This window comes from Eutrema salsugineum, unplaced genomic scaffold (assembly GCF_000478725.1).
Source record: "Eutrema salsugineum unplaced genomic scaffold, Eutsalg1_0 scaffold_9, whole genome shotgun sequence".
NCBI lineage: Eukaryota > Viridiplantae > Streptophyta > Magnoliopsida > Brassicales > Brassicaceae > Eutrema > Eutrema salsugineum.
The window spans coordinates 2,382,343-2,404,724 of NW_006256342.1; the positions used below are offsets into that span (position 1 = coordinate 2,382,343).

At 37.8% G+C, this 22,382-nt stretch overlaps 6 protein-coding genes across 9 annotated transcripts; 2 read left to right on the top strand and 4 right to left on the bottom strand.

The window, feature by feature from the left end:
- Positions 1-5: 5 nt before the first annotated feature.
- LOC18008095 (S-adenosyl-L-methionine-dependent tRNA 4-demethylwyosine synthase) lies at positions 6-2,991 on the top strand (the record flags this gene model as incomplete). Its single annotated transcript, XM_006390274.2, has 8 exons — positions 6-716; positions 921-1,036; positions 1,128-1,303; positions 1,641-1,831; positions 1,935-2,021; positions 2,118-2,275; positions 2,372-2,582; positions 2,679-2,991. Coding segments are annotated over 8 exons (1,806 nt in total), but the record flags the coding sequence as incomplete, so codon positions are not given.
- Positions 2,992-3,504: 513 nt separating this feature from the next.
- Positions 3,505-4,199, bottom strand: LOC112086400 (nucleolin). Its single transcript, XM_024155285.1, has one exon. The coding sequence runs from the start codon at positions 4,119-4,121 to the stop codon at positions 3,714-3,716; it is 408 nt and encodes a 135-aa protein (XP_024011053.1). The 5' UTR covers positions 4,122-4,199; the 3' UTR covers positions 3,505-3,713.
- Positions 4,200-5,197: 998 nt separating this feature from the next.
- LOC18009266 (uncharacterized protein At1g01500) lies at positions 5,198-8,316 on the top strand. 2 transcript variants are annotated; one of them, XM_006390275.2, is made up of 3 exons: positions 5,198-5,584; positions 6,114-6,943; positions 7,777-8,316. In XM_006390275.2, the coding sequence occupies exons 2-3, from the start codon at positions 6,215-6,217 to the stop codon at positions 8,005-8,007; spliced, it is 960 nt and encodes a 319-aa protein (XP_006390337.1). In that variant the 5' UTR covers positions 5,198-5,584; positions 6,114-6,214; the 3' UTR covers positions 8,008-8,316. The 2 variants fall into 2 exon arrangements, with proteins under 2 accessions (XP_006390337.1, XP_006390339.1); XM_006390277.2 differs by having other exon boundaries at positions 5,576-5,837.
- On the bottom strand, positions 8,293-10,478 carry LOC18008122 (phosphatidylinositol transfer protein 3). Of its 2 annotated transcripts, XM_006390278.2 has the most exons (6): positions 10,332-10,478; positions 9,641-9,746; positions 9,363-9,539; positions 9,186-9,284; positions 8,837-9,082; positions 8,293-8,743 (listed from the first exon to the last, which is right to left on the bottom strand). In XM_006390278.2, the coding sequence occupies exons 2-6, from the start codon at positions 9,707-9,709 to the stop codon at positions 8,444-8,446; spliced, it is 891 nt and encodes a 296-aa protein (XP_006390340.1). In that variant the 5' UTR covers positions 9,710-9,746; positions 10,332-10,478; the 3' UTR covers positions 8,293-8,443. The 2 variants fall into 2 exon arrangements, with proteins under 2 accessions (XP_006390340.1, XP_024012128.1); XM_024156360.1 differs by lacking the exon at positions 10,332-10,478 and having other exon boundaries at positions 9,186-9,277.
- Positions 10,479-11,345: 867 nt separating this feature from the next.
- LOC18008842 (mitochondrial import inner membrane translocase subunit TIM13) lies at positions 11,346-12,004 on the bottom strand. Its single transcript, XM_006390279.2, has 2 exons — positions 11,898-12,004; positions 11,346-11,792 (listed from the first exon to the last, which is right to left on the bottom strand). The coding sequence occupies exon 2, from the start codon at positions 11,780-11,782 to the stop codon at positions 11,525-11,527; it is 258 nt and encodes an 85-aa protein (XP_006390341.1). The 5' UTR covers positions 11,783-11,792; positions 11,898-12,004; the 3' UTR covers positions 11,346-11,524.
- A 563-nt stretch (positions 12,005-12,567) lies between these two features.
- On the bottom strand, positions 12,568-20,928 carry LOC18008156 (glycine--tRNA ligase, chloroplastic/mitochondrial 2). 2 transcript variants are annotated; one of them, XM_006390280.2, is made up of 34 exons: positions 20,621-20,928; positions 20,484-20,534; positions 20,187-20,400; positions 19,907-19,962; positions 19,720-19,797; positions 19,501-19,575; positions 19,299-19,369; positions 19,087-19,203; positions 18,892-18,993; positions 18,605-18,731; positions 18,295-18,378; positions 17,999-18,085; positions 17,670-17,771; positions 17,381-17,444; positions 17,200-17,255; positions 16,847-16,918; positions 16,656-16,738; positions 16,390-16,438; positions 16,239-16,301; positions 16,024-16,113; positions 15,848-15,934; positions 15,644-15,715; positions 15,476-15,534; positions 15,285-15,378; positions 14,871-15,089; positions 14,628-14,722; positions 14,328-14,418; positions 14,144-14,248; positions 13,994-14,032; positions 13,780-13,869; positions 13,282-13,383; positions 13,129-13,210; positions 12,957-13,042; positions 12,568-12,882 (listed from the first exon to the last, which is right to left on the bottom strand). In XM_006390280.2, exons 1-34 carry the CDS (start codon positions 20,849-20,851, stop codon positions 12,784-12,786), a joined length of 3,192 nt encoding a protein of 1,063 aa, XP_006390342.1. In that variant the 5' UTR covers positions 20,852-20,928; the 3' UTR covers positions 12,568-12,783. The 2 variants fall into 2 exon arrangements, with proteins under 2 accessions (XP_006390342.1, XP_024013842.1); XM_024158074.1 differs by lacking the exons at positions 20,484-20,534; positions 20,621-20,928 and having other exon boundaries at positions 19,881-19,962.
- Between the last annotated feature and the right edge of the window lie 1,454 nt (positions 20,929-22,382).

The following is a 22,382-nucleotide window of genomic DNA, read 5'->3' on the forward strand; positions in this document are numbered from 1 at the left end:
GCCCTACCTCGAAAGCCAGCAGAGGAAAGATCTTCTTCATATCCGAGACCGGCACATCCAAAGTCCTAGCTCAACGGCTGCACGAGCTCTGCGCATCGAACGACATCGCATTTGATCTCGTCGATCCACGGGACTACGAGCCCGAGGATCTCCCCAAGGAAAATCTAGTTTTATTCATCGCGTCGACGTGGGATGGCGGGAAGCCGCCTCAGAACGGAGAGTTTCTCGTGAACTGGCTGTCCGAGAGCGCCGAGGATTTCCGAGTCGGCTCGCTTCTTCTCTCCGAATGCAAATTCGCCGTTTTCGGCGTCGGGAGCCGTGCTTATGGTGAATCGTATAACGCAGTGGCGAAGGAATTGTCGAGCCGGATGGTAGGATTGGGTGGAGTCGAGATGATTCCGGTGGGAGAAGGTGATGTTGATGACGGAGAACTGGACCGAGCATTTCAGGACTGGTGTGCTGGAGTGATTAGGTTTCTGAAGGTAGGTTCTGCTCATGAAAAAGATGGGGTTGCTCAGAATGTTGCTGCTGAGAGTGATCACGAATATATAGATTCAACCGATGATGAGGAGGAAGACAATAGTGGAGATATTGTTGATCTCGAAGATATTGCTGGAAAAGCTCCTTCAAGGAGAAATGGCTTAGTTAAAGTGCCTAAAGGTGATGGAAAGAAGGAAATGGTGACCCCTGTGATTAGAGCAAGCTTAACGAAGCAGGTATTTCTTGATTGCTTGAATTCCGCTGTCTTGTTCTTTGCTTTGGATTTAATTAGTGGTGAAGCTGATTCTTTGGATTTTGTTTCAAATGTCTATATGGTTCTGTTGCTTGAGCTTTGAAGCAGACTTGTGATTTTCATTTTCTCGCCTTTACTTGAATGAACATGACCTGTACACTTTCTGAAGTTCTGTGAAACTTTGCAGGGGTATAAAATCATTGGTTCGCATAGTGGGGTTAAAATATGTAGATGGACAAAGTCACAACTTAGAGGCAGGGGAGGCTGCTACAAACACTCCTTTTATGGCATTGAGAGTCACAGGTTTAACTGACATTTCTGTCTTTGTTCCCCTAGCCTTATGCTTGTAGGTCGTGATTCTTATGTTAAGGTATTTGGTTTTTGAATAAGCAAGGTGCATGGAGACAACACCTAGTTTGGCTTGTGCAAACAAATGTGTCTTCTGTTGGAGGCATCACACAAATCCTGTGGGAAAGAGCTGGCAGTGGAAGATGGACGATCCTAAAGAGATTGTGAAAGGTGCTCTAGATCTGCATACAAAGATGATTAAACAGATGAAAGGAGTTCCAGGTCTGCTTATATCTTTCTCCTATCTTGGCTTGCAGATGATACATGCTTTAAAAACTTACTCTGAAAGTTTATGGGTATCCGTGGGTCAAGTTGGGGTCTAGAACCTATTTAGATATCTCATAGTTTATGAAACCCAAGTTCATTTATATAGGATTCACATATATCTTGAAAGTTGTTTAAAAAAATTTTGCACCTAAAAAGCTTCGATCCCCAATAACTTGTAGGCACTCTTGGAAGTCAAAGTTAATCTGCGTGTTTTGTTTACTTAATTGACTTTTTTCCACCACTTAGTTGAATGTCAGATGCTGACGCTTTGTATTGGCGGGATATTCTTCAGGTGTAACTCCAGAGAAATTACAAGAGGGCCTAACACCAAGGCATTGTGCGTTATCACTTGTTGGTGAGCCAATTATGTATCCAGAGATCAATGCCCTTGTAGATGAGCTACATGGAAGGCGTATTTCCACATTTTTGGTTACTAATGCACAATTCCCCGAAAAGATTTTGATGATGAAGCCTATCACCCAGGTACGTGGTGTCTGTTTTGTACATGATTTTCCAGATTGGTGATGGAGCCTTCATGCTCTTAACAGAACCAAATTGCCTAACTCATTATCGTTGATATTGACAGTTGTACGTAAGTGTAGATGCTGCCACCAAAGAGAGCTTAAAGGCTATAGATAGGCCTCTCTTTGCAGACTTCTGGGAGCGGTTTATTGTGAGTAATTTAAATAACCTCTTCTATGTAATGAAGCTTTGAAATGTAATTTAAAGCTGAGGTAAAGGTATAATGGCTGCACTGTTTGTGTTCTAGGACTCCTTGAAAGCTCTCGATGAGAAGCAGCAGCGAACCGTCTACCGTTTAACACTTGTCAAAGGATGGAACACAGAGGAGCTAGATGCGTATTTCAACCTATTCAGCATTGGGAAACCTGATTTCATCGAGATCAAAGGCGTCACATATTGCGGATCGTGAGTGTGCTTCACTTGCTCTCCTCTCTCTCTCTCTCCCCACTCTTGTTGCACACACATCATTACTTATTGGTAATCTTCTGGAAACAAAAACAGATCTGCGACATCAAAGTTGACAATGGAGAACGTACCATGGCACGCAGATGTCAAATCATTCTCAGAAGCTCTGTCTCTGAAGAGCAATGGAGAATACGAGGTTGCTTGTGAGCACGCACATTCTTGCTGTGTTCTTCTAGGGAGAACCGAAAAGTTTAAAGTGAATGGAAAGTGGTTCACTTGGATTGACTATGAAAAGTTCCACGATCTGGTTAGTTAGTTAAACTAAACACAAGATAGGATCATCTCAAAATCAAGATTCATGCTAGTTTTTGTTTAACAACACTTTTGAATGAATTTTGTATAGGTGGCTTCTGGAGAACCGTTCACGAGCACAGACTATATGGCACCAACACCATCATGGGCGGTTTATGGAGCAGAGGAAGGTGGGTTTGATCCAGAGCAGCTGCGTTACAAGAAGGAAAGGCATCACCACCCTAAACCGCAGGCTGTTTTAGCTTAAGACAGGAGTAAGCTAAGTCATTTTGTAATAGCCTAAAAAATCTTGTCTTCTAGCTCTAAAGCTTTTGTTTTTTTGGTCAACTTAAAAGTGTTTGGAAAGACGTTGAAGTTTAGAAAACATATCAAACTTTATAATAATCAAGTCTGAATCTAGTCCTCAAACCGGGTATCTTCATAAGTTTTTTTTTTGAGATCAAAAACTTCATTAGTTTCTATGTTTTGGAATTCTCACTGAAGATGATTATGCACGTGAAGCCTTTCGGGGCCAATATTGTCTTGTGTGAAATTAGTAATTATCCCTACACCTCGTGAATCATGATATCTCTACCCCGATTATAATTTTTTTTCTACATTCTTTACTCCGATTTGTATGTAATTTAGTTTAATAATTACAGCAAGGTCTTATATTAAATACTCTATTAAATATTGCTATTTAAATAACAGACAAGTTGTTTCACTAGCAATATCCATTAGTTTCTTAACTTATCCGTTCACCATGTGCGACGTATCTTTTTTTTTTCATAATCTTTCCAAAATCCGAAAGGGACGTAACCATCAACTACACAAACCAAAAATTAATCAACCTGCTACAACTACAAATCATTCTTACGAAACAATTAATTTAACCTAATGATTAGTTATTAGTATAATTTCATCGCCATTTGCTTCCTCACTGGAAATAGCTTTAATTCACCAAAAATATAACACTGACTGAGATGGACGGAAAAAAATTATTGTTTTGAACTAAGATATCCGAGAAATTAAAAATCAAAGATTTTCTTTTTTCCCATGAGGGTTTTTAGTTAATTTATAAAATTCAACAACTGTTAATCCATGAACACGCAAAATCAAAAAACTCCACTGATATGGTGCTAACAATTTACCAGCTCTTCACCGGCGTGCTTTTCCTCCTCGACCGTCTAAATGACGGCGGCGCCACCGTCTTCACCTTCATCTCCGGCTTCATCTCCTCCTCCTGTTCCTCCGCTAAGTCTTCCTGTTTCCACTTTTGCCCTTCATCGACACTACTGCTACTCCTAACTTTCTTCTTCTGTTTCTCTCTGTTGATAATCTTAACTTGTTCATCTTCTTCTTCATCTTCGTACTCCTCGTAATCTTCGTCTTCTTCGGATTCTTCTTTCTTGAAATCTTCTGGGTTCTCAAGATTCTTCCTTGGTCTTCCTCTTCGTCTCCGTGTCGTTTGAGACTCCGGCGGAGATGAAGCTTTTGCTCCCGTTGCCGTCACTGATGACGGTTCCTTTGCTCTCTGAAACCTTCTCTTCCCCATCAGCTTGATTTTTTCAATAGAATATAATATTGAACAGCTGCTTTTATGTTTTAAATATCTTCAAGAGCAATAAAAAAAGTTTCTCATGCCTTTTCTTTTTAATGTTTTACAGACAGAAAAATTGAATAAAAAGCCGCCCACTCTTTAGTGTTCAGATAAAATTTCTGTAGAAAAAGTAGATTTTATTTTTGTCCGTTGGTTATTATCCACCAGTATAATACATCTATGACAATGTATAATATATCCTATAGAATTGGACAAAAAAAATAACATATCCTTGCTTTTGTTTTTTTATACGTTATTCAAGCATACACAAACTACTAAAATCGCGAATTATCATCCAAGATTGAAATTTGTATAATCTAGTGATTTGCAAGGATATTGCCAACTTATCACCACCCCGTCGCTAGCTGCAATTTGTGTGTGTTAGGTTTGAGTTCTAATCAAAACTTCCGAATCCATGATAAACTCACAAATACATTTCATACGAATATACGATCTTTATGTTTTTATATATCTCCATTTCTTTGCTATATACAGTACGTGTAGTTTATTGTAAGTCCTGTTGGTGTTATTTTGATTTTTACACCTCGTCTTCTTCTTTTAAATAATAGCAAAACACAGAATGCATATATGATGAGCGTTCAATTCACTATTAATCGAAAACTTATATCGATCATGTGAGATAGATATTCCAACGGTGACATTCTTTTGTATTGAATAGTATACAACGAATGAGAAAATGAAACTTTCTTTACAACAAAACTTATGACTCACGCACGAGAATCCCAAACAGAAAACGACGTTTATTATCATTTCAGAAAAATAACCGGGCGTAAGTACAAAAAAAAAAAAAGGCCCAGCAAGGCCCAAAAACTGACCGTTTTAAAAAACCGACAAGAGAATGCGCGTTGTTTTTCATGAAAGCGACCGACGCGGTGTGTCTCGTAAACAGCGAATTCGGCTTTTGGACCTAAGTGGATAAGATCACGTGATCACGAAAGTCAGAAGAGCCCCATCTTCTTTTCTTGCTCTTTCCTCCTCCCCGTTGGATCATAAACAACAAAGACAATTCAATCCTTCTTAGTTCTTCCCATCACTCTCTTCTGATTTCTGATTATTTTTCCACGGATTACTCTTTTTTAACCTCGAGATTACACCACATACAATATTTTCGGTAAAGATAAAAGCGAATTTCGTTTTTTTTTCCTTCTAATTCTTCGAAAAAGGGACAATTTTTTTTTCTTTTTTTTTTTTTTGATTTAAATCTCAACTGGGGTCGTCATTAACCTTGGCCACGCGCCGAGCTCGCAATATATCGAGAGCTATGATATAGGAGAGAGATCTAATCAAATCCTACTTGGCCATATAAATTTTCTATTTTTATTTTGGGGACACAGACAGGAGGATTAATATTAAGCACCAGATTAAGTAAGTTGGTTTGTGGATGTAACATCTTCTGGGTGAGCTTCCTTTCCTCTTTTTTTTTTGTTGCTTTCTTTCTCTCCTTTCTTTTCTGCGGATTTTTCTGGGTTTTTGAGAAAATTCTTAAAAATTTCTCTTTTTTTACAGATACTTCCTTTGTGATAGAAAGAAAGTTTTAAATTTCTGAATCTCTTCTTCCTTTCTGTTTTTGTCACCTGGGTCAATCTCTGCGGTTTCCAAATAGAAGATTGGATATTTTTATTTCTTTGACCATGTCTCTGTTTTTAGGAAGTGAGTAAAGTTTCAATCTTGACATTTCTTTTTTGAGAATCGTTCAGCGATTTATAGTTGTGATGTTATTCCTTTTAGAAATCTCCCATTTTGAGAATGAATAATTCTTTCTCATTGAAGATTTTTTTTAATCATTCCATTTCCTTGAAAAAACGATTTTAGTTATTCAGGTCTCTCTTTTTGGGGTTTTGTCTTCTCAAATCCAGGAAGAAAGCTATTGCTTTCTAATTGTGTTCGAATCTCACGTTATTCTCATTGATTCCAAATTTTCTGCAGCAAAAGCCCGTTTTGCAAACCAAATCCAACATACACGGCGTCTCTGATGCAAATGTTTCGATTCAGTGAGAAATAGAAATTGGGATATTGGTTCTTAAATCATGGTGGAACCTTATGAGACACGTAACAACGGAGAAGCATATCAGATGGTCAGATATCAGGGTTATCACCATCACAATTCCAGAATATCTTCATCATCAACAACATCATTATCTTCGCCGTTGCTCGATTTGAGAGTGTTCTATGTCAGAATCAGCAATTTCAAGGTGGATGATTCCACACCTGAGCTCCTCACCATCACTCACATTCCTTTGGATCCAGACTCTCTTCTGGAGATAAACGGTGTTCGAATGAGCATTTACTCCGAAGGAGTTTCCTCTCAGTTAAGGCGAGATCGAGTTGATAAGAAATCCGAAGTAGCTACCTTTATCAGCACTGACAATATCAGATTATCCGGTAGTGTCAAGTTTGAGGTATATGACAAAGATGAGCTGGTTTTGTCTGGAACTCTTGAGATGTCCGGTAGTAATGGTTTCACTGGTGAGTCTAAGCATAGCACGAAACGGTGGAACATGAACTGTGAAGCTGAGATCACCGCAGGGTCTGGTTTCTTGAAGGAGAAACATATTGGATGTTCGGAGTTATCATCTCCATTGCCAACTATAGAAGTCTACGTCACTGGTTGCTTTTCAGGGACACCAATCATCTTAACCAAGACACTACAGCTCGGTTTCAGAAAGAAGCACAATAGAGGGAGTGCATTAGATTCGATTCCAGAGTATGAAACCGGTGAGCCTCAGAAAGGCAACTCATCAGAGCTTGATTATCAGGTAATTTTCAATTTGGTACTTCACTGTTTCAAGATTATTACAATGCTTCCTAAATTGTTTTATTCTAGTTGGTGTCCAAGTTCAACACACTGAATGCTATGAGTCTTCGTGGTCATGCTGTAGGCAGTATGAGCATTAATTTTTTCATGGTTTTGAAATTTCATATCTGGAGACATGTTACTTGGTACTCTTAGGAAGATAATTCCTTTAGATATTGAAGTGGACCAACTTCGTGATAAATGATCATGTGAGGTATGGGGCCTGAGTCGCCTGACATATTTTACAAGTCAATAGATAGCTCTCTCTCTCTCCCCCTCACACACTCACAGACTCTCTCTCTCTCTCCCAATTCCCTCATGTCCTGTGATCTTTATATCTGAACTCTTATCCTCCTGTGGCCCATTAATTGAAATATCGTGGTTTTCACATGTAATGCTAAAATATATCATCTTTTAATTATGCATAAACTTATTCGGGAAAACGTTTCTATTGAAAAGTTAATGTTAAGATTCGCTTGAAGTTTTATTTGGAGGTTGTTGCAGTTGACATTGTCAAAACCTTTTGGAAATGGATATTCATACTCATCGTAGGTTAAGAGCTTCCCACCTATTAATCATAGAGGTGTAGACACCAGTTTTAAGATTGGAACAAAAATACGATTAACCTCTATTCTACAAGTGATTGAATGACCATTGTATTCTTTATTTGAGTATCTCTTGTTTTTTTTTTTAGTCAAACTACTTGAGTATCTCTATAATTGTTTGATACTTATTTTTCTTGTCGATAATTGCAGTGTTTTTATCCTAAGTATGAAAGTTTTTTTCCTTGTGCAGGTAACAGAATACGGAAGCTACAAACAAGATTATGATGGAGAATACGGCGACATGTATCTGAGAAGAGAGTATACAGACGGTGAAGATGGAGAGATGTCGTGGTTCAATGCCGGTGTGAGGGTTGGTGTGGGAATTGGTCTTGGTGTATGTGTAGGTCTTGGCATTGGGGTTGGCCTTTTGGTGCGTACCTATCAATCAACCACCAGAAACTTCAGAAGAAGGCTCATCTAGTTTCACTCGAATTGCCTCAAGCTTCTCCTCCTTCTCTGCTTCTAACTCCACTCCATCGCAAATCTCTTTTGACTGCAGAACTCTAAGCTACATAGTCTAATAGCTAATACTGCTGTGTAGTATAATCTTTCTTCATGTGTTTTTTTTTTTCTCTTTGTTTGTGCCTTAAAATTTTGAAAGAATCATTACCTTGTGTTTGTTGAGATATAGAAGAAAAAAAAAAGACTGAAAGACACAAAGCTTGTTGCTGGTATTATCTGCTTCCTGCCTGTATATAAATGATTATGAGTGTAAGAGTTTTTGGATTAACTTCAAGAGTAACTTGGATACACACAAATCCTTTTATTTGATCAATGCTAATGTCTAAATCTTTCAACTTCTCTCTCCCATGAACTATAAATCACTCGATTAAAAATGATATTGCGTTCAAAACCGGTTAAGGGTTGGTTTGGATTGGCTCAGGGGCAATTTCGGCTCCAGAAAACCCACTGCTCACGTGCTGCTGGTGATGGTTACTTTGAACCAATCCCCAGAAGTTTGCAGTTTTAACATCGTCTTGGTTCATTTGCTTGGAGAATTCTTCATAGTTATACTGCAACAAAGCTTTCCCTCCAAATTCGGTTGGGAGATTTTTCTCGTCGAAAAATGAGCTCATAAGCTCCACGCTTTCCGGGTTCTTTGGGTAAACAAATTTCACCTTGATGAATGTCTTTGCATCAATAAAGTACTTCACTATCTGTGAAACAACACAAAAAAACACAAATTTAAAATCAAATGTTCCTGCACATACATTATTCATTCAAGTGGAGAAGCAGGGTTTTTTTCAAACCTTCCAGAATGCCTCAAAGAGTCTTGGAGGATTGTAGAGGAAAGCGACAGCTAGTCTCTCTGGGTAGTGATTTTGCAGTATGTTGATAGTCTCTCTAGCAGATTTAATAGGCACACTGGTGCTCAGTGTCCAGTCCGTGAAGTCAATAAGCCAGGACATCTGTTCTTGATCCTCTGGCAGATTCAGAATAGCATTCTCAATGAGATACACCAAATGTTTCATCTGATTGTCTAAAGATTTCGTGTTCTGCAGAAATTTTCATGAAAAATAAAACTGGATGGTTTATCTTTTGCCCCGAAGTTAAACTCGCTCTAAAATATTAACCAAGAAGAAGATGATCTTTAGAAACCTGCAAGCCAGGTCTCAGTATAAGAACCGTTCTTCCACTTCTGTCATGGAATCCAGCTTTGTAAACTTTTCCAGTCACACCTTCACCTGAAACTTCATTCTAGAAGAAAGCAAGGGTCAACAGGTAAGTTTTTTATGAGGATTTCTCCAAAGAAAATCCAAGATTCTTGATACTTACCCATCGGATGTCCTCCGGTTTAAAAGTCGATCTCCATTTAAGAGTCTCCTCAAGCATCTTCTTAGCTTTTCCTACATTCCAATTCCTAGCTTCCAGATATCTCTTCAGACACGCATCTGAACAATAAAGTGAACTCCTTCCAGAGAGCTGACCGAGGAGAGCCTTAAGCTCTTTGAGCTAGAACCATTAAGATAAGAAAAACAAAAAAAGATCACCTTCTACGAATCATATATTCCAAGTTATTTGAGAATCACCAGAAAGCCCTGGAAAGTTTTTACCTTTGCCTCTCTGAGAGCTGTCTCATTACTCTCTTGATCGGTTTTCGAAGAAGTCTTGCGACGAAACATTTCGAACAGCAATAGGGTCCAGTATCAAAATGTTATTCTGTAAAAGTTACCACAATGAATAAGCGCCATATATAATAGCAAAAGCTAATACTCCCCGTACAAAGTACATGAAGGAGAATTATAACAGACTACATCACCAGAGGAGTCACAGAGAAACAAGCAACATGCAATGGACGCTATACAACAACAAAAAAAGGTTCATTTGATTCATGTGACTCGAACACAGACCACGCATGACTCAGCTACCTACTACTAAGCATTAAAAAAAAAACTTAAGAAAATTCAAAAAAATCTAGTAGAAACGGATCGGTCAAGAAGGATCAATCACCGAGCTGATAGAGAAAGGGAGAACATTTATGATGAAGAAGAATTGAGTAGTTTTTCAATCTCCATCAAGATCCCACCCAATTTCGGAAAAAATGGACCAAAACGGAATTTTTTATAAAAAAAAAAACGCCTATAATTCTCCTCCTCACTACTTTTCTTCTATTCGTCGGAGACAAAAGAACACAAAAAAAAAGTGCAATCGAAAACCTGATATATATATATATATATATATATCTATCCATCACAATTCACAGACACGAAAGACCGAAAATTTCGAAGAGAAAAACGAGCGTACCCAGCAGAAACCGAAGGGAGCAGCAAGGAACAGAGATGGAGTGAGAGAAGACAAGTCGTCGTAAGTCAGCTGCAGAGAAACTGATTAAATGGAGAAGTTGCGAGAAGAAAAGTAAAACGAAAAATCAAAAAAAGCTTACGGACAACAACTAAAATATCTCCGGCACGTGGGATTCACGTGTTATACATATAAGAACTAAAAAGACCAATAAGACCCTTCTTATTCTAACACTAACTAAAACGATTTTGGCAGGTCAGACAAACGGGGTAACACGTCAAAGACCCGAGCATTAACCGTCTAACACGTCTCGTTTTATGACCAGTGATCTAGCAGGTCTCTTTGCAGATTCTTCAAAATTTTACTGTTTGTTCCTCTTGGCTCTTGTTAGGTTATTTTATAAGAAAATCTATTATAATATTTTAATTTATTTGTTAGTTAGAGCATCATCATATTATGCGGCATGCGGATTGATCCGTTGTCCATACATATAGACTCCTTATGACACCGTTGTCCACAATGAAGTAACCATAATAATACCATCGAGATGGTATGTTATCAACTAATTATCCACTAGATTACAGCACACATTGACGTGAGAACGTTTTTTTTTTTTCAGCTCAGACTTCATTGTCATGAAAAAAAGTAATAAAGCTATTACATTCGAGATTTTTTCTTTTACATTCCAATGGAGTTCGAAAACATCTACAAATTACCCAATATTCCCAACACACACACCAAGCCTGAGCAATGCAAAAATGGGATTTGTTCAACTTAATTCGCACTGTTTAAGGTCGATAGAAAGCTCAGAAGATTTGCATACCTCATAGCAATGATTTAATCATTTTATATGTCCAAACATACAGAAGCAACTTCATCATCCCAAAAACCAATCTAAGCTAAACTGGATTAAGAGACAAGAGCAAAATCTACATGGCATCAACGTTGTATGCTAACATCCCATGATCTCATATCATTTCGAATTTCCTAGGACTAACATTTTTGATATTTTTCATATAAAAATTTAAAGGCATGACAATCAGATTATAAGCGTAGATTGTTCAAACACTCTTATAAGTTTAATATAATTCTTCAAAATCAAAAACCAAACCTGAGGATGGCCAAAGATTTCAACAAGTAAATAGCTTTTTTCAATAAAGAAATCGACTCGGAAAGTTGAGCAAGTAATCTGTGCATCAACGTTGTTGTTGGAAAAGAGCTCGGCTGATGATTCCAGTAGCCTCCATGTAACGATCAACACATCTAGAGATGCAGCTACTCTCACCTCCACTAAGGCTTGATCCTGGCTTTGTTATGCATTTGTCGAAACATTTAACTCTCAGTGTCTCGATGAACTCCTCCGCATAAGCTTGAGCGAGCTGCGTCTGCATCTGTTCCATCACTGCCTCCGGCGATTTACCACCCATTGGCGGCGGCGGAGATGAGTAGTCCATTTTATTTTCACTGAAATCGAAAAAAAAAACAAATTCAGTATACAGATTGGCAAGAAGAATCGATCGACATTCAACAACACAAAAGAGATAGAGAAAGAGACAAAATCCAAAATACCGGAAGTGATTTAGACCGACGACGAGAAGTAGGAACGGGGGATGATAGAAATTGGGGGAATTTTCAGGATTTATTTTCTTTTCGGTATCTAGGGTTTCGGCTTTAACCGGCTTACGAGTTTATTATTTCAGTGGGTCGGATACTAAAAGCTTTGGCCCATTGGGATAATTTATGTAAACAACCAGAAAAAGGGCAAGAGTATGTTGGGTTTTTATGGATCAAGTGGTTTACATTGCAATCATTTTCATGGAATTTTCCAGTTCCAGGTAGCAAATTACTTACACAGGAAATTGTAAGGAAACAAAACATAAGTTCGACGCTTAAAAATTGATATTCTGAAGTATTCTGAAGTTGTGTTGGAGGGGGAAAAGCTTTTGCTCATAGCAGATTTATAAAAACAACAACCTTTTGTTGTAATGTTAAGTTTAATCCATAAAAAAAAAAAACTAACTTCCAATTTTTGTGGCAAAATTGAAGCTAAGAATTAAATAAAATGACTCATTTTAATACAAAAAGTAGACAGTACTTTTTAGCGTAAGATCTTAGAGATATGTTTGATTAACTAAAATATATAGTAATAAAACAGATTGTATTGTATCAATATATAAATTAAGAAATAATATTAAGATCACATTTACAATTCATATGTAAAAAACCACTTTATATAAAGAATAAACAATAATATCATTCCACTTTTATTTTGTTAATAAACACATCATTCTACTAAAACCATAAATTAACCCAAAAAAAAGTACAATATAGAATTAACTAAATATATAACCCACGCATAACATGGGTAACCAACTAAAGGCATTAATACACAACAACAAAGGAAAATTCAAAAAACAATTGTGAAGGAAAAAAAAAAGGAAAAACATGTATAACCTCAAAAACCAGGCAAAACTGAGAGGTCAGCGATTCCTGTGGGAAGATTTGCAATGCTATTGAGAAGAGCGAGTCTGTTCTTCCTCACTCTTTCTTCCTCCTGCAACCGTATAATTCAACGATGAGCTCTCTAATTACATCCTCGAGCACAGTGTGAACAAAGTTTCAACTTACCACCATCACGAACACATTGTTGAAGAAATCCTCGAGCGGCTCCAGCAACTGCGTGGATATCTCAGTGAACTCCTCGATTTCTATGCCTGAAATTTTGGAAGCAGTGGGAGAAATTTGTTTCTTTGTTTGATTGATTGAGAGAATCCAATGGAGAGAAGAAAAGTGGAGTTACCAGTGTGAATTCCATCTTTGATAGAGGTGTAAGCGTTCCACAACTTTTTCTCTTGGGAAGTCTCAAATGCATCCTCATCCACCTGTGGTTGCATTATTCAAATGTTAGACAGATGCTCTTTTGCCATTCTGATCAGACACAACCGTCAAGTACCTCAACTCCAACATCAACATCTTTCCCACGGACAATGCGTGTGGGACGGGAATATGCTTCCACTATCTTCGGAAAGATCTCACCTTTGCTTAGCTTTTCCATCTGCAAAACCCCCAGCTCCGTTAGCTTCTTATGAGCAAAATCACTATGTTTGTTTTGAGACTATGAACTGCGTAGCAAACGACAGAGCAGCATTCCAAACCAGAAGATAACCAAGTCCTTGTAAAACCATTGTGCTACACTGCTACTAAATGAACTCATCGACTTTAAACCATAAACCAATCCCAATTTTAATACCAATGTCCAGTCGGTTTTGTAGTCTCTAATACTAGATCGCAGATGAGCTTCATCCAATCAAAATTTAGAAACACCCTTCTAAACTAGGCTTAATCCAATCGCCATAATACCTGGCTTGAAGGAAAATGATGCCCAAATGCTTCTCAACTATCACCTAATCCCATATCTAGTCGCTATTGGATCATATTACGATTCAATTACCTTGTACGCAGTTCTTGCTGCCAGACAAGGATCGTTTCCACGTTCTGCTAAAACAGACCTAACTACTTCAGGGCTTACTCCGTTGTCAACCTGTTAAAAGGATAGAACGTTGTTCAAGAACCGGACATTAAGGTCCTTTAGTTTAAAGAGTCAAGGAATTATGTCTGATCGAATTAGAAAGCAAAAAGATTAGCATCAAGAAAGTTGCACTAACCAGAAGCTGTTCCAGTCTTCGAGTAACAAATTGATACACCTAAAAACAATAGAACAGTTTATTATATTAAGGACATTTTAAGATGATGGCTTACAACCTGTAAATCAAGATTTGGCGCCACTCAGTAGCTATGGAGAACGTGATTCTTACATCGTCTAAAGTATTTGCCTCAACCGTCATCGGTTGTACACTCGCTGCAAGTTCTAGAGCATGTTTGAAGTTGACATTTTTATCCTTCTCGACCAAAATCTGAACCTGTGGCATACAAAGTATTACTTGGCACCATCCATAAAATGACAAATTATAACTTAGATCAGAATATCTACAAACTTACTAAGCCATACGATATTCTTCTAAGGCCAAATGGGTCATTTGTTGAACTTGGCTGGCAACCAGCAGCAAAAAGACCAACAAGGCTATCCAATCTACGGTCATTGAAACAAACATAGGTATTACTATATAGGAACACAAATATCATATCAGAAGTATATGCATTTTAGATCCGCGCCAATCCAGCAACAAGGTTTTTTTTTTGGTAAACAATCCAGCAACAAGGTTGTGTTCACAGGACGAACCGTTTAGCATCCCAAGAAAGAAATGGGAGAGACACCAAAACTTAAAGCTTTCAAATTACCTATCAGCTATTGCCAAAACTATTCCTGCATCTGTTTTGGGGATGACATCTCCCGAATATCTAGGAAGTGCAATTTCCAGCAAAGCTTCTGCAATCTGCATCCCAGGGGAAACGATTGTTGTATAGAGCACATGCTAAAAGATATATACCATACTAGGCTAGTTGCTAAAGTCTATTACGCAAAAGAAGCAGCCACAAGTGCAACTTACGCTCGTAAGCAGATACACTTAAACAATCCATTACCTGCTCTGAATAGCCATCTCTGAGAGCATAATGACGAGCCATTATTCCTGACAGCGATGTAAATTCTGTAACTACAGCAGTTGCAAGGTCTGACAGAGCAAGTGAGGCAGCATCCTTCACAACCGGATGCAGATCTTCATCAATTTCGAGGGCTAAACAAAGCTTAGTTACCATCTTTTCTAGACGGTTCATCTTATCCAGCATCGTCCCAAGCTTTTCCTGTAAATTTACATAAACATCGATGAAAAGCTTGTGTTGTATGTGCTACTAAAGTCAATATTATATGGCTTGATTTTATCACTTGTACGAGTACTGAACCATTGAAACAGCAGTGAACTACATGAAAGCCATCTAGTAATGTATTATTCTGACCAGCTTCTTGCTTAAAGACAAGTATCCGAAGGAAAAACTTACGTGGAAAAGAATTCCCTGCAGCTGACCTCGAAATTCAGAAAACCTTTTCCTTGTGTCCACCTCATAGAAGAACTTTGCATCTTCATAGCGTGCCCTGCAAAAGTATCACATGACCGTTGGTTGCTTTTTAATATGGTCTATTCCATCTATCAATTGAATAAAGATTTTAGGAATTTATTACACATCGCAACCTGAGAACTGCTTCATTTCCTTTCTTCACCACATCCTCATTTATTGCACCATTGGCAACCTAAACAAAACCACACTTTGTTTCGTCAGCTATTAAGAACTTGTTTTTGTGCCATTAAACATTTTGTAAAACATGCAACAGAAGACAATGCAAGGCTAGAGTGTCGTACAGCAATAAAGTAAGGCAATAGCTTTCCACTCTCATCAGTTATGGAAAAGTACTTCTGGTGCTTCTGCATAACCTAGAGGGTGTACGCCACAGTAAGGCCATGAATTAGATTAGTATACTTGCTGACAAACACACAAGAAAGTAAACAGATATTATAAGCAGGTTATACGGTATTAAAACCGGTCTTAGTTTCTAAAGAGCTTACAATAGTTAAAAGCTCCTCCGGTAATTCTAAGAATGATTCCTTGAACTTTCCAATTAATGGCACAGGAGCTTCGACGAGATTTGCAACCTGGATTCATTTACTTCTTAGCATCACGGTGTAAAGATAACTTCTTGGAGCCATTGATAAAGCATATCACTGATAACACCATAATTTACCTCATTAAGTAAGTTCTGTTGGACAACAACACGCCCATTAACACTTTTTGCTAGCACATTTGACTTCTCAAGAATGATTTTCTTCCTTTCCTGTATTATGTTAACCAATGAAATGACTACATAGATCCATAACTAGAAATCTAAAAGGAGAGAGATTTGAGACCAGCTGAAAATTAAGAAGAAAAAAAAGAGAGAAGAATATATGAAGGGCATGCCTCAATCTCAATATTGATTCCAGCATTCTTCATTGTATCTTCATAGGATTCTGCACTGTGTACCTGCCAATATATAGAAGACCATAAAATACACATCTGAAGCATGAAATCCAAATATGCCTACAGACGATGGTGCAAGGTACATTCTTACCAATAGTGTTGCTGAGGAAGTATTGCGAAGTCCAAAAGATACATTTCCACTGCATTTTGTTCATTTAACAAATATAACAAATTGTTATTTTATCAACAAATATTTTGCATATCTACATCTTTCTGATATCCCTAATAAATGCCCGATGAAAATTCGTGGTCTTAAGATTAATATACACATATAAAAATGAGATTTCAACGTTTATCCTCTGTGCCAACCGAAGCCATAGGAAGCATGGAAAATCGAGTGTAACCAAGTAAACATACCTTGTGTTGCCAGCAAAGCAGAATGGCACAACCAGATCCCCATGTAAGGCCATAACCCAGCGAATCGGTCTGCTAAACATTACCTGCTTATCACAGCAGAAGATAAATAGCAGTAATATAAACTCCTTCTTTTACTACTGAAACTACGCTACATGAACTTAAATATGAGTATAAAGATATAGGTTACATACTGAAGAGTTCCAGCGCATTGACTTGGGGAACGATATTTTAGACAATATACCAGGTAATTCTTCTGACAGAACCTACAATAGATAAGATTCCAAATTTTAAAAAATATATATATATAGTATGTTGAGCAAATAATTGTAGTTTTCCTTCGAGGAAGATATCAGATGCGGATATAGTGAAGTAGAGGAATTAGAATACTAATTCTACGAGGTACACCATATTAAAAGCAAAAGGAAAATATGAACATCAACAGTTTCCTAAATTAATAGATAAAAAGTGTACATCACAGATATCTTTGTCATGGAAGATGAAAGTAACAGTCCCTTCGCATAACATGAGGAGTCAAGAAAAAAACCTCCAAAGCAAGTCGAGCTGGCTCTGTAACTCGTGCATGAACATATTCGGTCTTCCCTGAAAATAAAGACAAAATAAAAAGAGCTCAAAAAAGAAAGAAAGCAGAACCGCAGCCTAGGAAACAAAGAACAAGGAAGCAGTCAGAAGTTGGGTAAGACACAAGATCCTGATAACAGACCCACCAGCAACTTTTCTGTACAATTTTTCCAACGGAACGCCATATCTACGGCTAAAACCATCTGCAGCCTGGCATTGGAGAACAACAAGAAATTTTATAAGTACATATCTTTAGGCATCAATGCACGCTAAAAAGTAAAAACAAGCATAGTACAAAACCTAAGGACCAATGGATAAATAATTTATATGATTTTTCCTTAAATTTCACCACTCTCTACCAAAATACTTTCAATAGTTAACTTAATCGCCTAGCGGTGCCTGAGGAGCAGAAAGAACCAAAGGAAAAGAAAAAACCTTTGTCGGCATTCCTTGATCATCAAACGCTTTAGAAGCAGGGGGTCCTCGAACTTCAATTTCCTCTTCCAGCTGCTTAGAGGACATAGCATCAACTAAAACCTGAAAAGGGAACCTTCACGTTAAACTGCTTTAAAAAGAAGAACAAATTCAAAAAAAACTTCAAGAGTTCCATGATTCGACTCAATAACCCACAGCCCAAAAACTTCAGATACGTTTCAAGAGTTGACATGTTAGCAATAATTTGTTCCTAGAGTTTAGCAATAATTTGTTCCTGGAGTTGACATATTAGCAATAGTATGTAAAAGTAAAAACATCTTATTAATTACCACTAGCCTGCGAGGTGTCCCAAATGCTTTCACAGTGCCATGCCGCAGTCTTTGGTTCTCTAGTAACTGTAGCACTAAAACCCTGAGCTGCAACATTAATAAGGACAGTTACTTGATGCCCAATCTATCAAAAGAGCATAACACAAAATGACAAACAAGAAGCACAGGAAAAAATGATCTAGGGAGTTTGAAAAGTAAAATGTTGCAGCATGAGCGACCCACAAAAGTTTCCAGGAGTGAGTGGTGAGAGATAGAGAGAGAATTTTCAAGGTTTTCCAAAGGAAATGAAATTTTACTTGTTCGCTAGCGTTGATAACATCTTGAGGTGGCATCTCTTCAGTCCCTATCTCAATGATAAACGATCTTGGATCCTCAGAAACCTGTTTGGAAAAGAAAAAAAAATATCTAAGTTGACGACTTCAGAAATGTTTTCATAAATCAAACCATCCAGCTTTCTCGTCGTAAGTAGACCATATCAGCAAGGAATGCTAAAAAGATTATCGACACCAAAATATTTCGTAAACTAATATCCCACAACTCATCAAAAAAGGGAAATAATCAGCAACAAATCTCCGATTGTAGATCCTCAAACTAGAAAACGCCAACCTTTTCAGCCACATTTTCCAAAGCAGCTCCGTGATGAATGGGAGAAATATGTTCGGAGGCAACACCAAGAGGATGTCCAAGAGACTCACGTGTCTTTAACCACAGTTGGGCACATTGGCGAGCCAAGCTATTCTTTCAAAGAAGATACACAGAAGCAAAAATATGCACATTATATATGTATATTTACAAGTAAAGACTTGTTTAAAGCATCTCCTATCCGGTTAATCAAGCTTGTTGGTTTGCTCAATAATACACTCAGAAAACTGGAACAGATCTTAGTATCTTACCTGCGCATTCGACTAAAATAACGAGCACGTTCAGTTACACCAACGAAACCTCTAGCATCTAAGATGTTAAAAGCGTGAGAAGTCTTCAGAAGCTGGTCATACCTAGCATGCCCCCAAGCAATTTTGTTAAATTCAGGAGACAATGGTTAAAGATGGAGAAGATAAGGGATGACCATAAGCATGTGATAAACATACGCAGGGATTGGAAGGCCTAAGGCAAGTAAGGAACGTGCTTCTTCGTCAAAAAAATCGAAATGCTTTTGAAGGCGATCCACGCTAGCATGCTCCAAATAATATGAGCTCATTTCCTTCCTGCAAAAGTAACCCAAATATTAGTCTCGAAACAGGATTACACAGAGTAGTTTTGATGATGTATGATGAACAATCCATAAAAGAATCAGTCTTACTCATTTTCCAAGAAAAGCTCCCCGTAAGTGATCCCATCAGCATATAAGATCTTTTTGAAATGGTCAACTTCCTGTCAGTTTAAACGAAAGGCTAACTTAAGCCAAACAATAAAGACCTAAAAGGAAAAACAAGTGTACATAAACAATAAGGAACTCTTATTCGAAAAAAAAAATAAAGTAATAAACGGAGTACAAGACTGACCTGAAGCAACATAAGGATGCGCTCAAGCCCATAAGTTATTTCAACAGATACTGGAGATAACTGAAGACTTCCAGCCTAGAAAGAAGCAAAGTTTCTAATTGTCGTTAGCAGAAAATACAGTAGGGAAAGGGAAAACCAAAATTACCCCAAAAACAAAAAAACGCAGACCATAATCTACATTTTGATTCATAAAAATGTTTTACATATTATGAAGATTACCTGCTGAAAGTAAGTAAATTGCGTGATTTCCATACCATCCATCCAAATCTCCCAGCCCAAACCCCAAGCCCCAAGCACCTGTAAGTCATTCAAATTAACAGACACTATCACACTGAAGCTCTCTGTGACAATAGAGTGAGAAACTAAAAGAGATGGAAAACCTCGATTTATGAATTTCACACATTACCGGGCTCTCCCAATTGTCTTCGACAAACCGTATATCGTGTTGAGTCACATCAATACCTATAAAAGTCACATAAGAAGTAGTAAGCAGAAAGATTATCTGGATTGAGAGAGAATTTCCTACATTGATGCACCATAAAGACGACCTATCTTGAGCAAGGGAACCAACCAGAACTAGGAGAAAGATTCAATATAACTGTGCGTATACAAGGAAACACTTGAGAGTCTGAAAATTAAGTTGCATTTCGGAATCAATGATAGAAGGGGGAAAGGTTTCTCAGTACCTAAAGCAGAAAGACTGTTGATAAAGAGGTCTTGGGAGTTTCCAGGATCAGGTTTCAGTATGACCTGAAACTGAGTGTGTCTTTGAAGCCTATTGGGGTTCTCTCCATAGCGACTGTCGTCAGGTCGTATGCTAGGCTCCACATACGCAACATTCCAGGGCTCAGGACCAAGAACCCTCAAAAATGTAGAAGGATTCATGGTGCCAGCTCCGACCTTAAGACGACGAAGCGGAGTTATGTGGTAAGAGGTGGTGGAGAGAAGAAGTTGAGAGAGATAGTGTAATGGTGATACCATACCTCGGTGTTGCTAGGTTGCATAACGGCGCATCCGACGGAAGCCCAGTATTCCTAAAAACAGCAGAAGAGAAATATAGAGTCGTTGACGTAAATTGAAGGAGAGAGAATGGGGAATAGAAGGGAGAGGAGTGAGGAACCTGGAGGCGCTGAATTGCTTGCTGGAATGTAGGAATAGAGACGCGGGCATCATCATCGGGCTCGCGATAAGAAGGTTGATTGTGAACACCGGAGGAGACGGCGGAAACGGCGGTGCGGTGAAATCGGCGGGAAGGTGGCCGAGAAAGACGGCGAGGGAGGAGGAAGAAGCGAGGAGAGGCGTGAGGACGAAGGAAGGAGATGAGAGGGAGAGAAAAAGAGAGGATGGCCATGAATGAGAGAAGACAAATGGGGTTTATCCAAATGCTAATGGAATGGGGTTTTTCATTTTTACAGAGATACACTAGTGTATAGAGAGATTATAGAGACCTGGATGAATATATCACACGATTAATTTCATCTGACCTATAATTCTATACGAAACCGATGCTTGGAAATGAACAAAAAGGAGAAAGGAAAAAGAATTATGAAATGACATCATTTGTCCATCGCAAGGCAAGCACTCAATATTCGGTTCAGTCCGGTTCGGATTTGAGTTTAGAATTTTAGAAAAGAATTTTCACTCGAATAACCAATTTTTATCGGTTGGATTTGGTACGATTTTAGACAAACCAAAATTATAACAAAAATAAGAAACAATTCACTAAATGTAGTTAAATTTTTTACATTTTTAATACATTTCTGTTTAGCCAAAAAAGAGTACTTCATCGATTTTGATTAGTTCGGTAAATTATCTCCGGTTTCATAAACTTCGGATTTAGTTTGAATAATTCGGTGTAGCTATAACGGATTGAGATTTTTGGTTTGAATTAGAACGGTTCTAAAATTGTAAAATAGCGCCTAAAACCTTGATTAGTTGGTCGAGCTGAAATTTCTAACTAAGCACACAATTTACACCGCATCTGACAGATACAAATAGGGGGGAGAAGAAAAGAAATTGTTAGAGGTCTTTGACCAATTGTTAATTGAGAACCTTTTGGTTTGGGGAAGGTTATGTGATCTCTTCAACAAAGGTCTCTCAACAGAGTTAGGAATGGTGGCATAAAGAGATTCTAACATAAAAAGTTTTTTTTCAAGGTTATTTTCCTTTTAACGTTTTAGAGATTTTACTATTACATTGTTTTTCTGTTACACTGATCATATGAATTGGTTCGATTTTTGACGAAAAATCATAAGTAATTATTTAGTTTTGTAGTTTTTTAATATACTCTACGTATTCAGATAATTTGATTGATTACATTCGGATTAATACTCTCGGATTAAGGTCAGATTTGGGTTTTGGAGTTACAATTCGGGATACTCTCTACTTATTCAGATAATTTAATTGATTACATTCGGAAAGGTCTAATTTTAACACTTTCGTGACGAAGTTTCTTTTTTGTTTGGAGTATTTTTTAATCAGATTAGGAATTTTCATCGAAGAGGTACCATATAAATATCAGATAAAGAATGGAAATGGAAATTATACCGAAAAAAAACAGGTTCAAGACTGAAACTTGAAATCAAATAAAAAACGAGTTCGATGGAAAACAATGAAGAAAGCTCAGAAGAATTGCCCACGTCATATCAATGATTGTGAAATCTCATATGTCCAGACATAATTAGAAGCAACTTCATCATCGCAATCATCATCTCAAAAACCCCATAACCATATCTCTATCAACCAATTTATCATCAAATCATAAAGTTATAAACGAAGTGAATACTCAGAGAAGCTACTAAATTGTAGCGATGGCAGACAATCTACACGGCATCAATTCAGACCGCCCGTCTGCTAGTATCTCATCATCGATTAAAATCCCC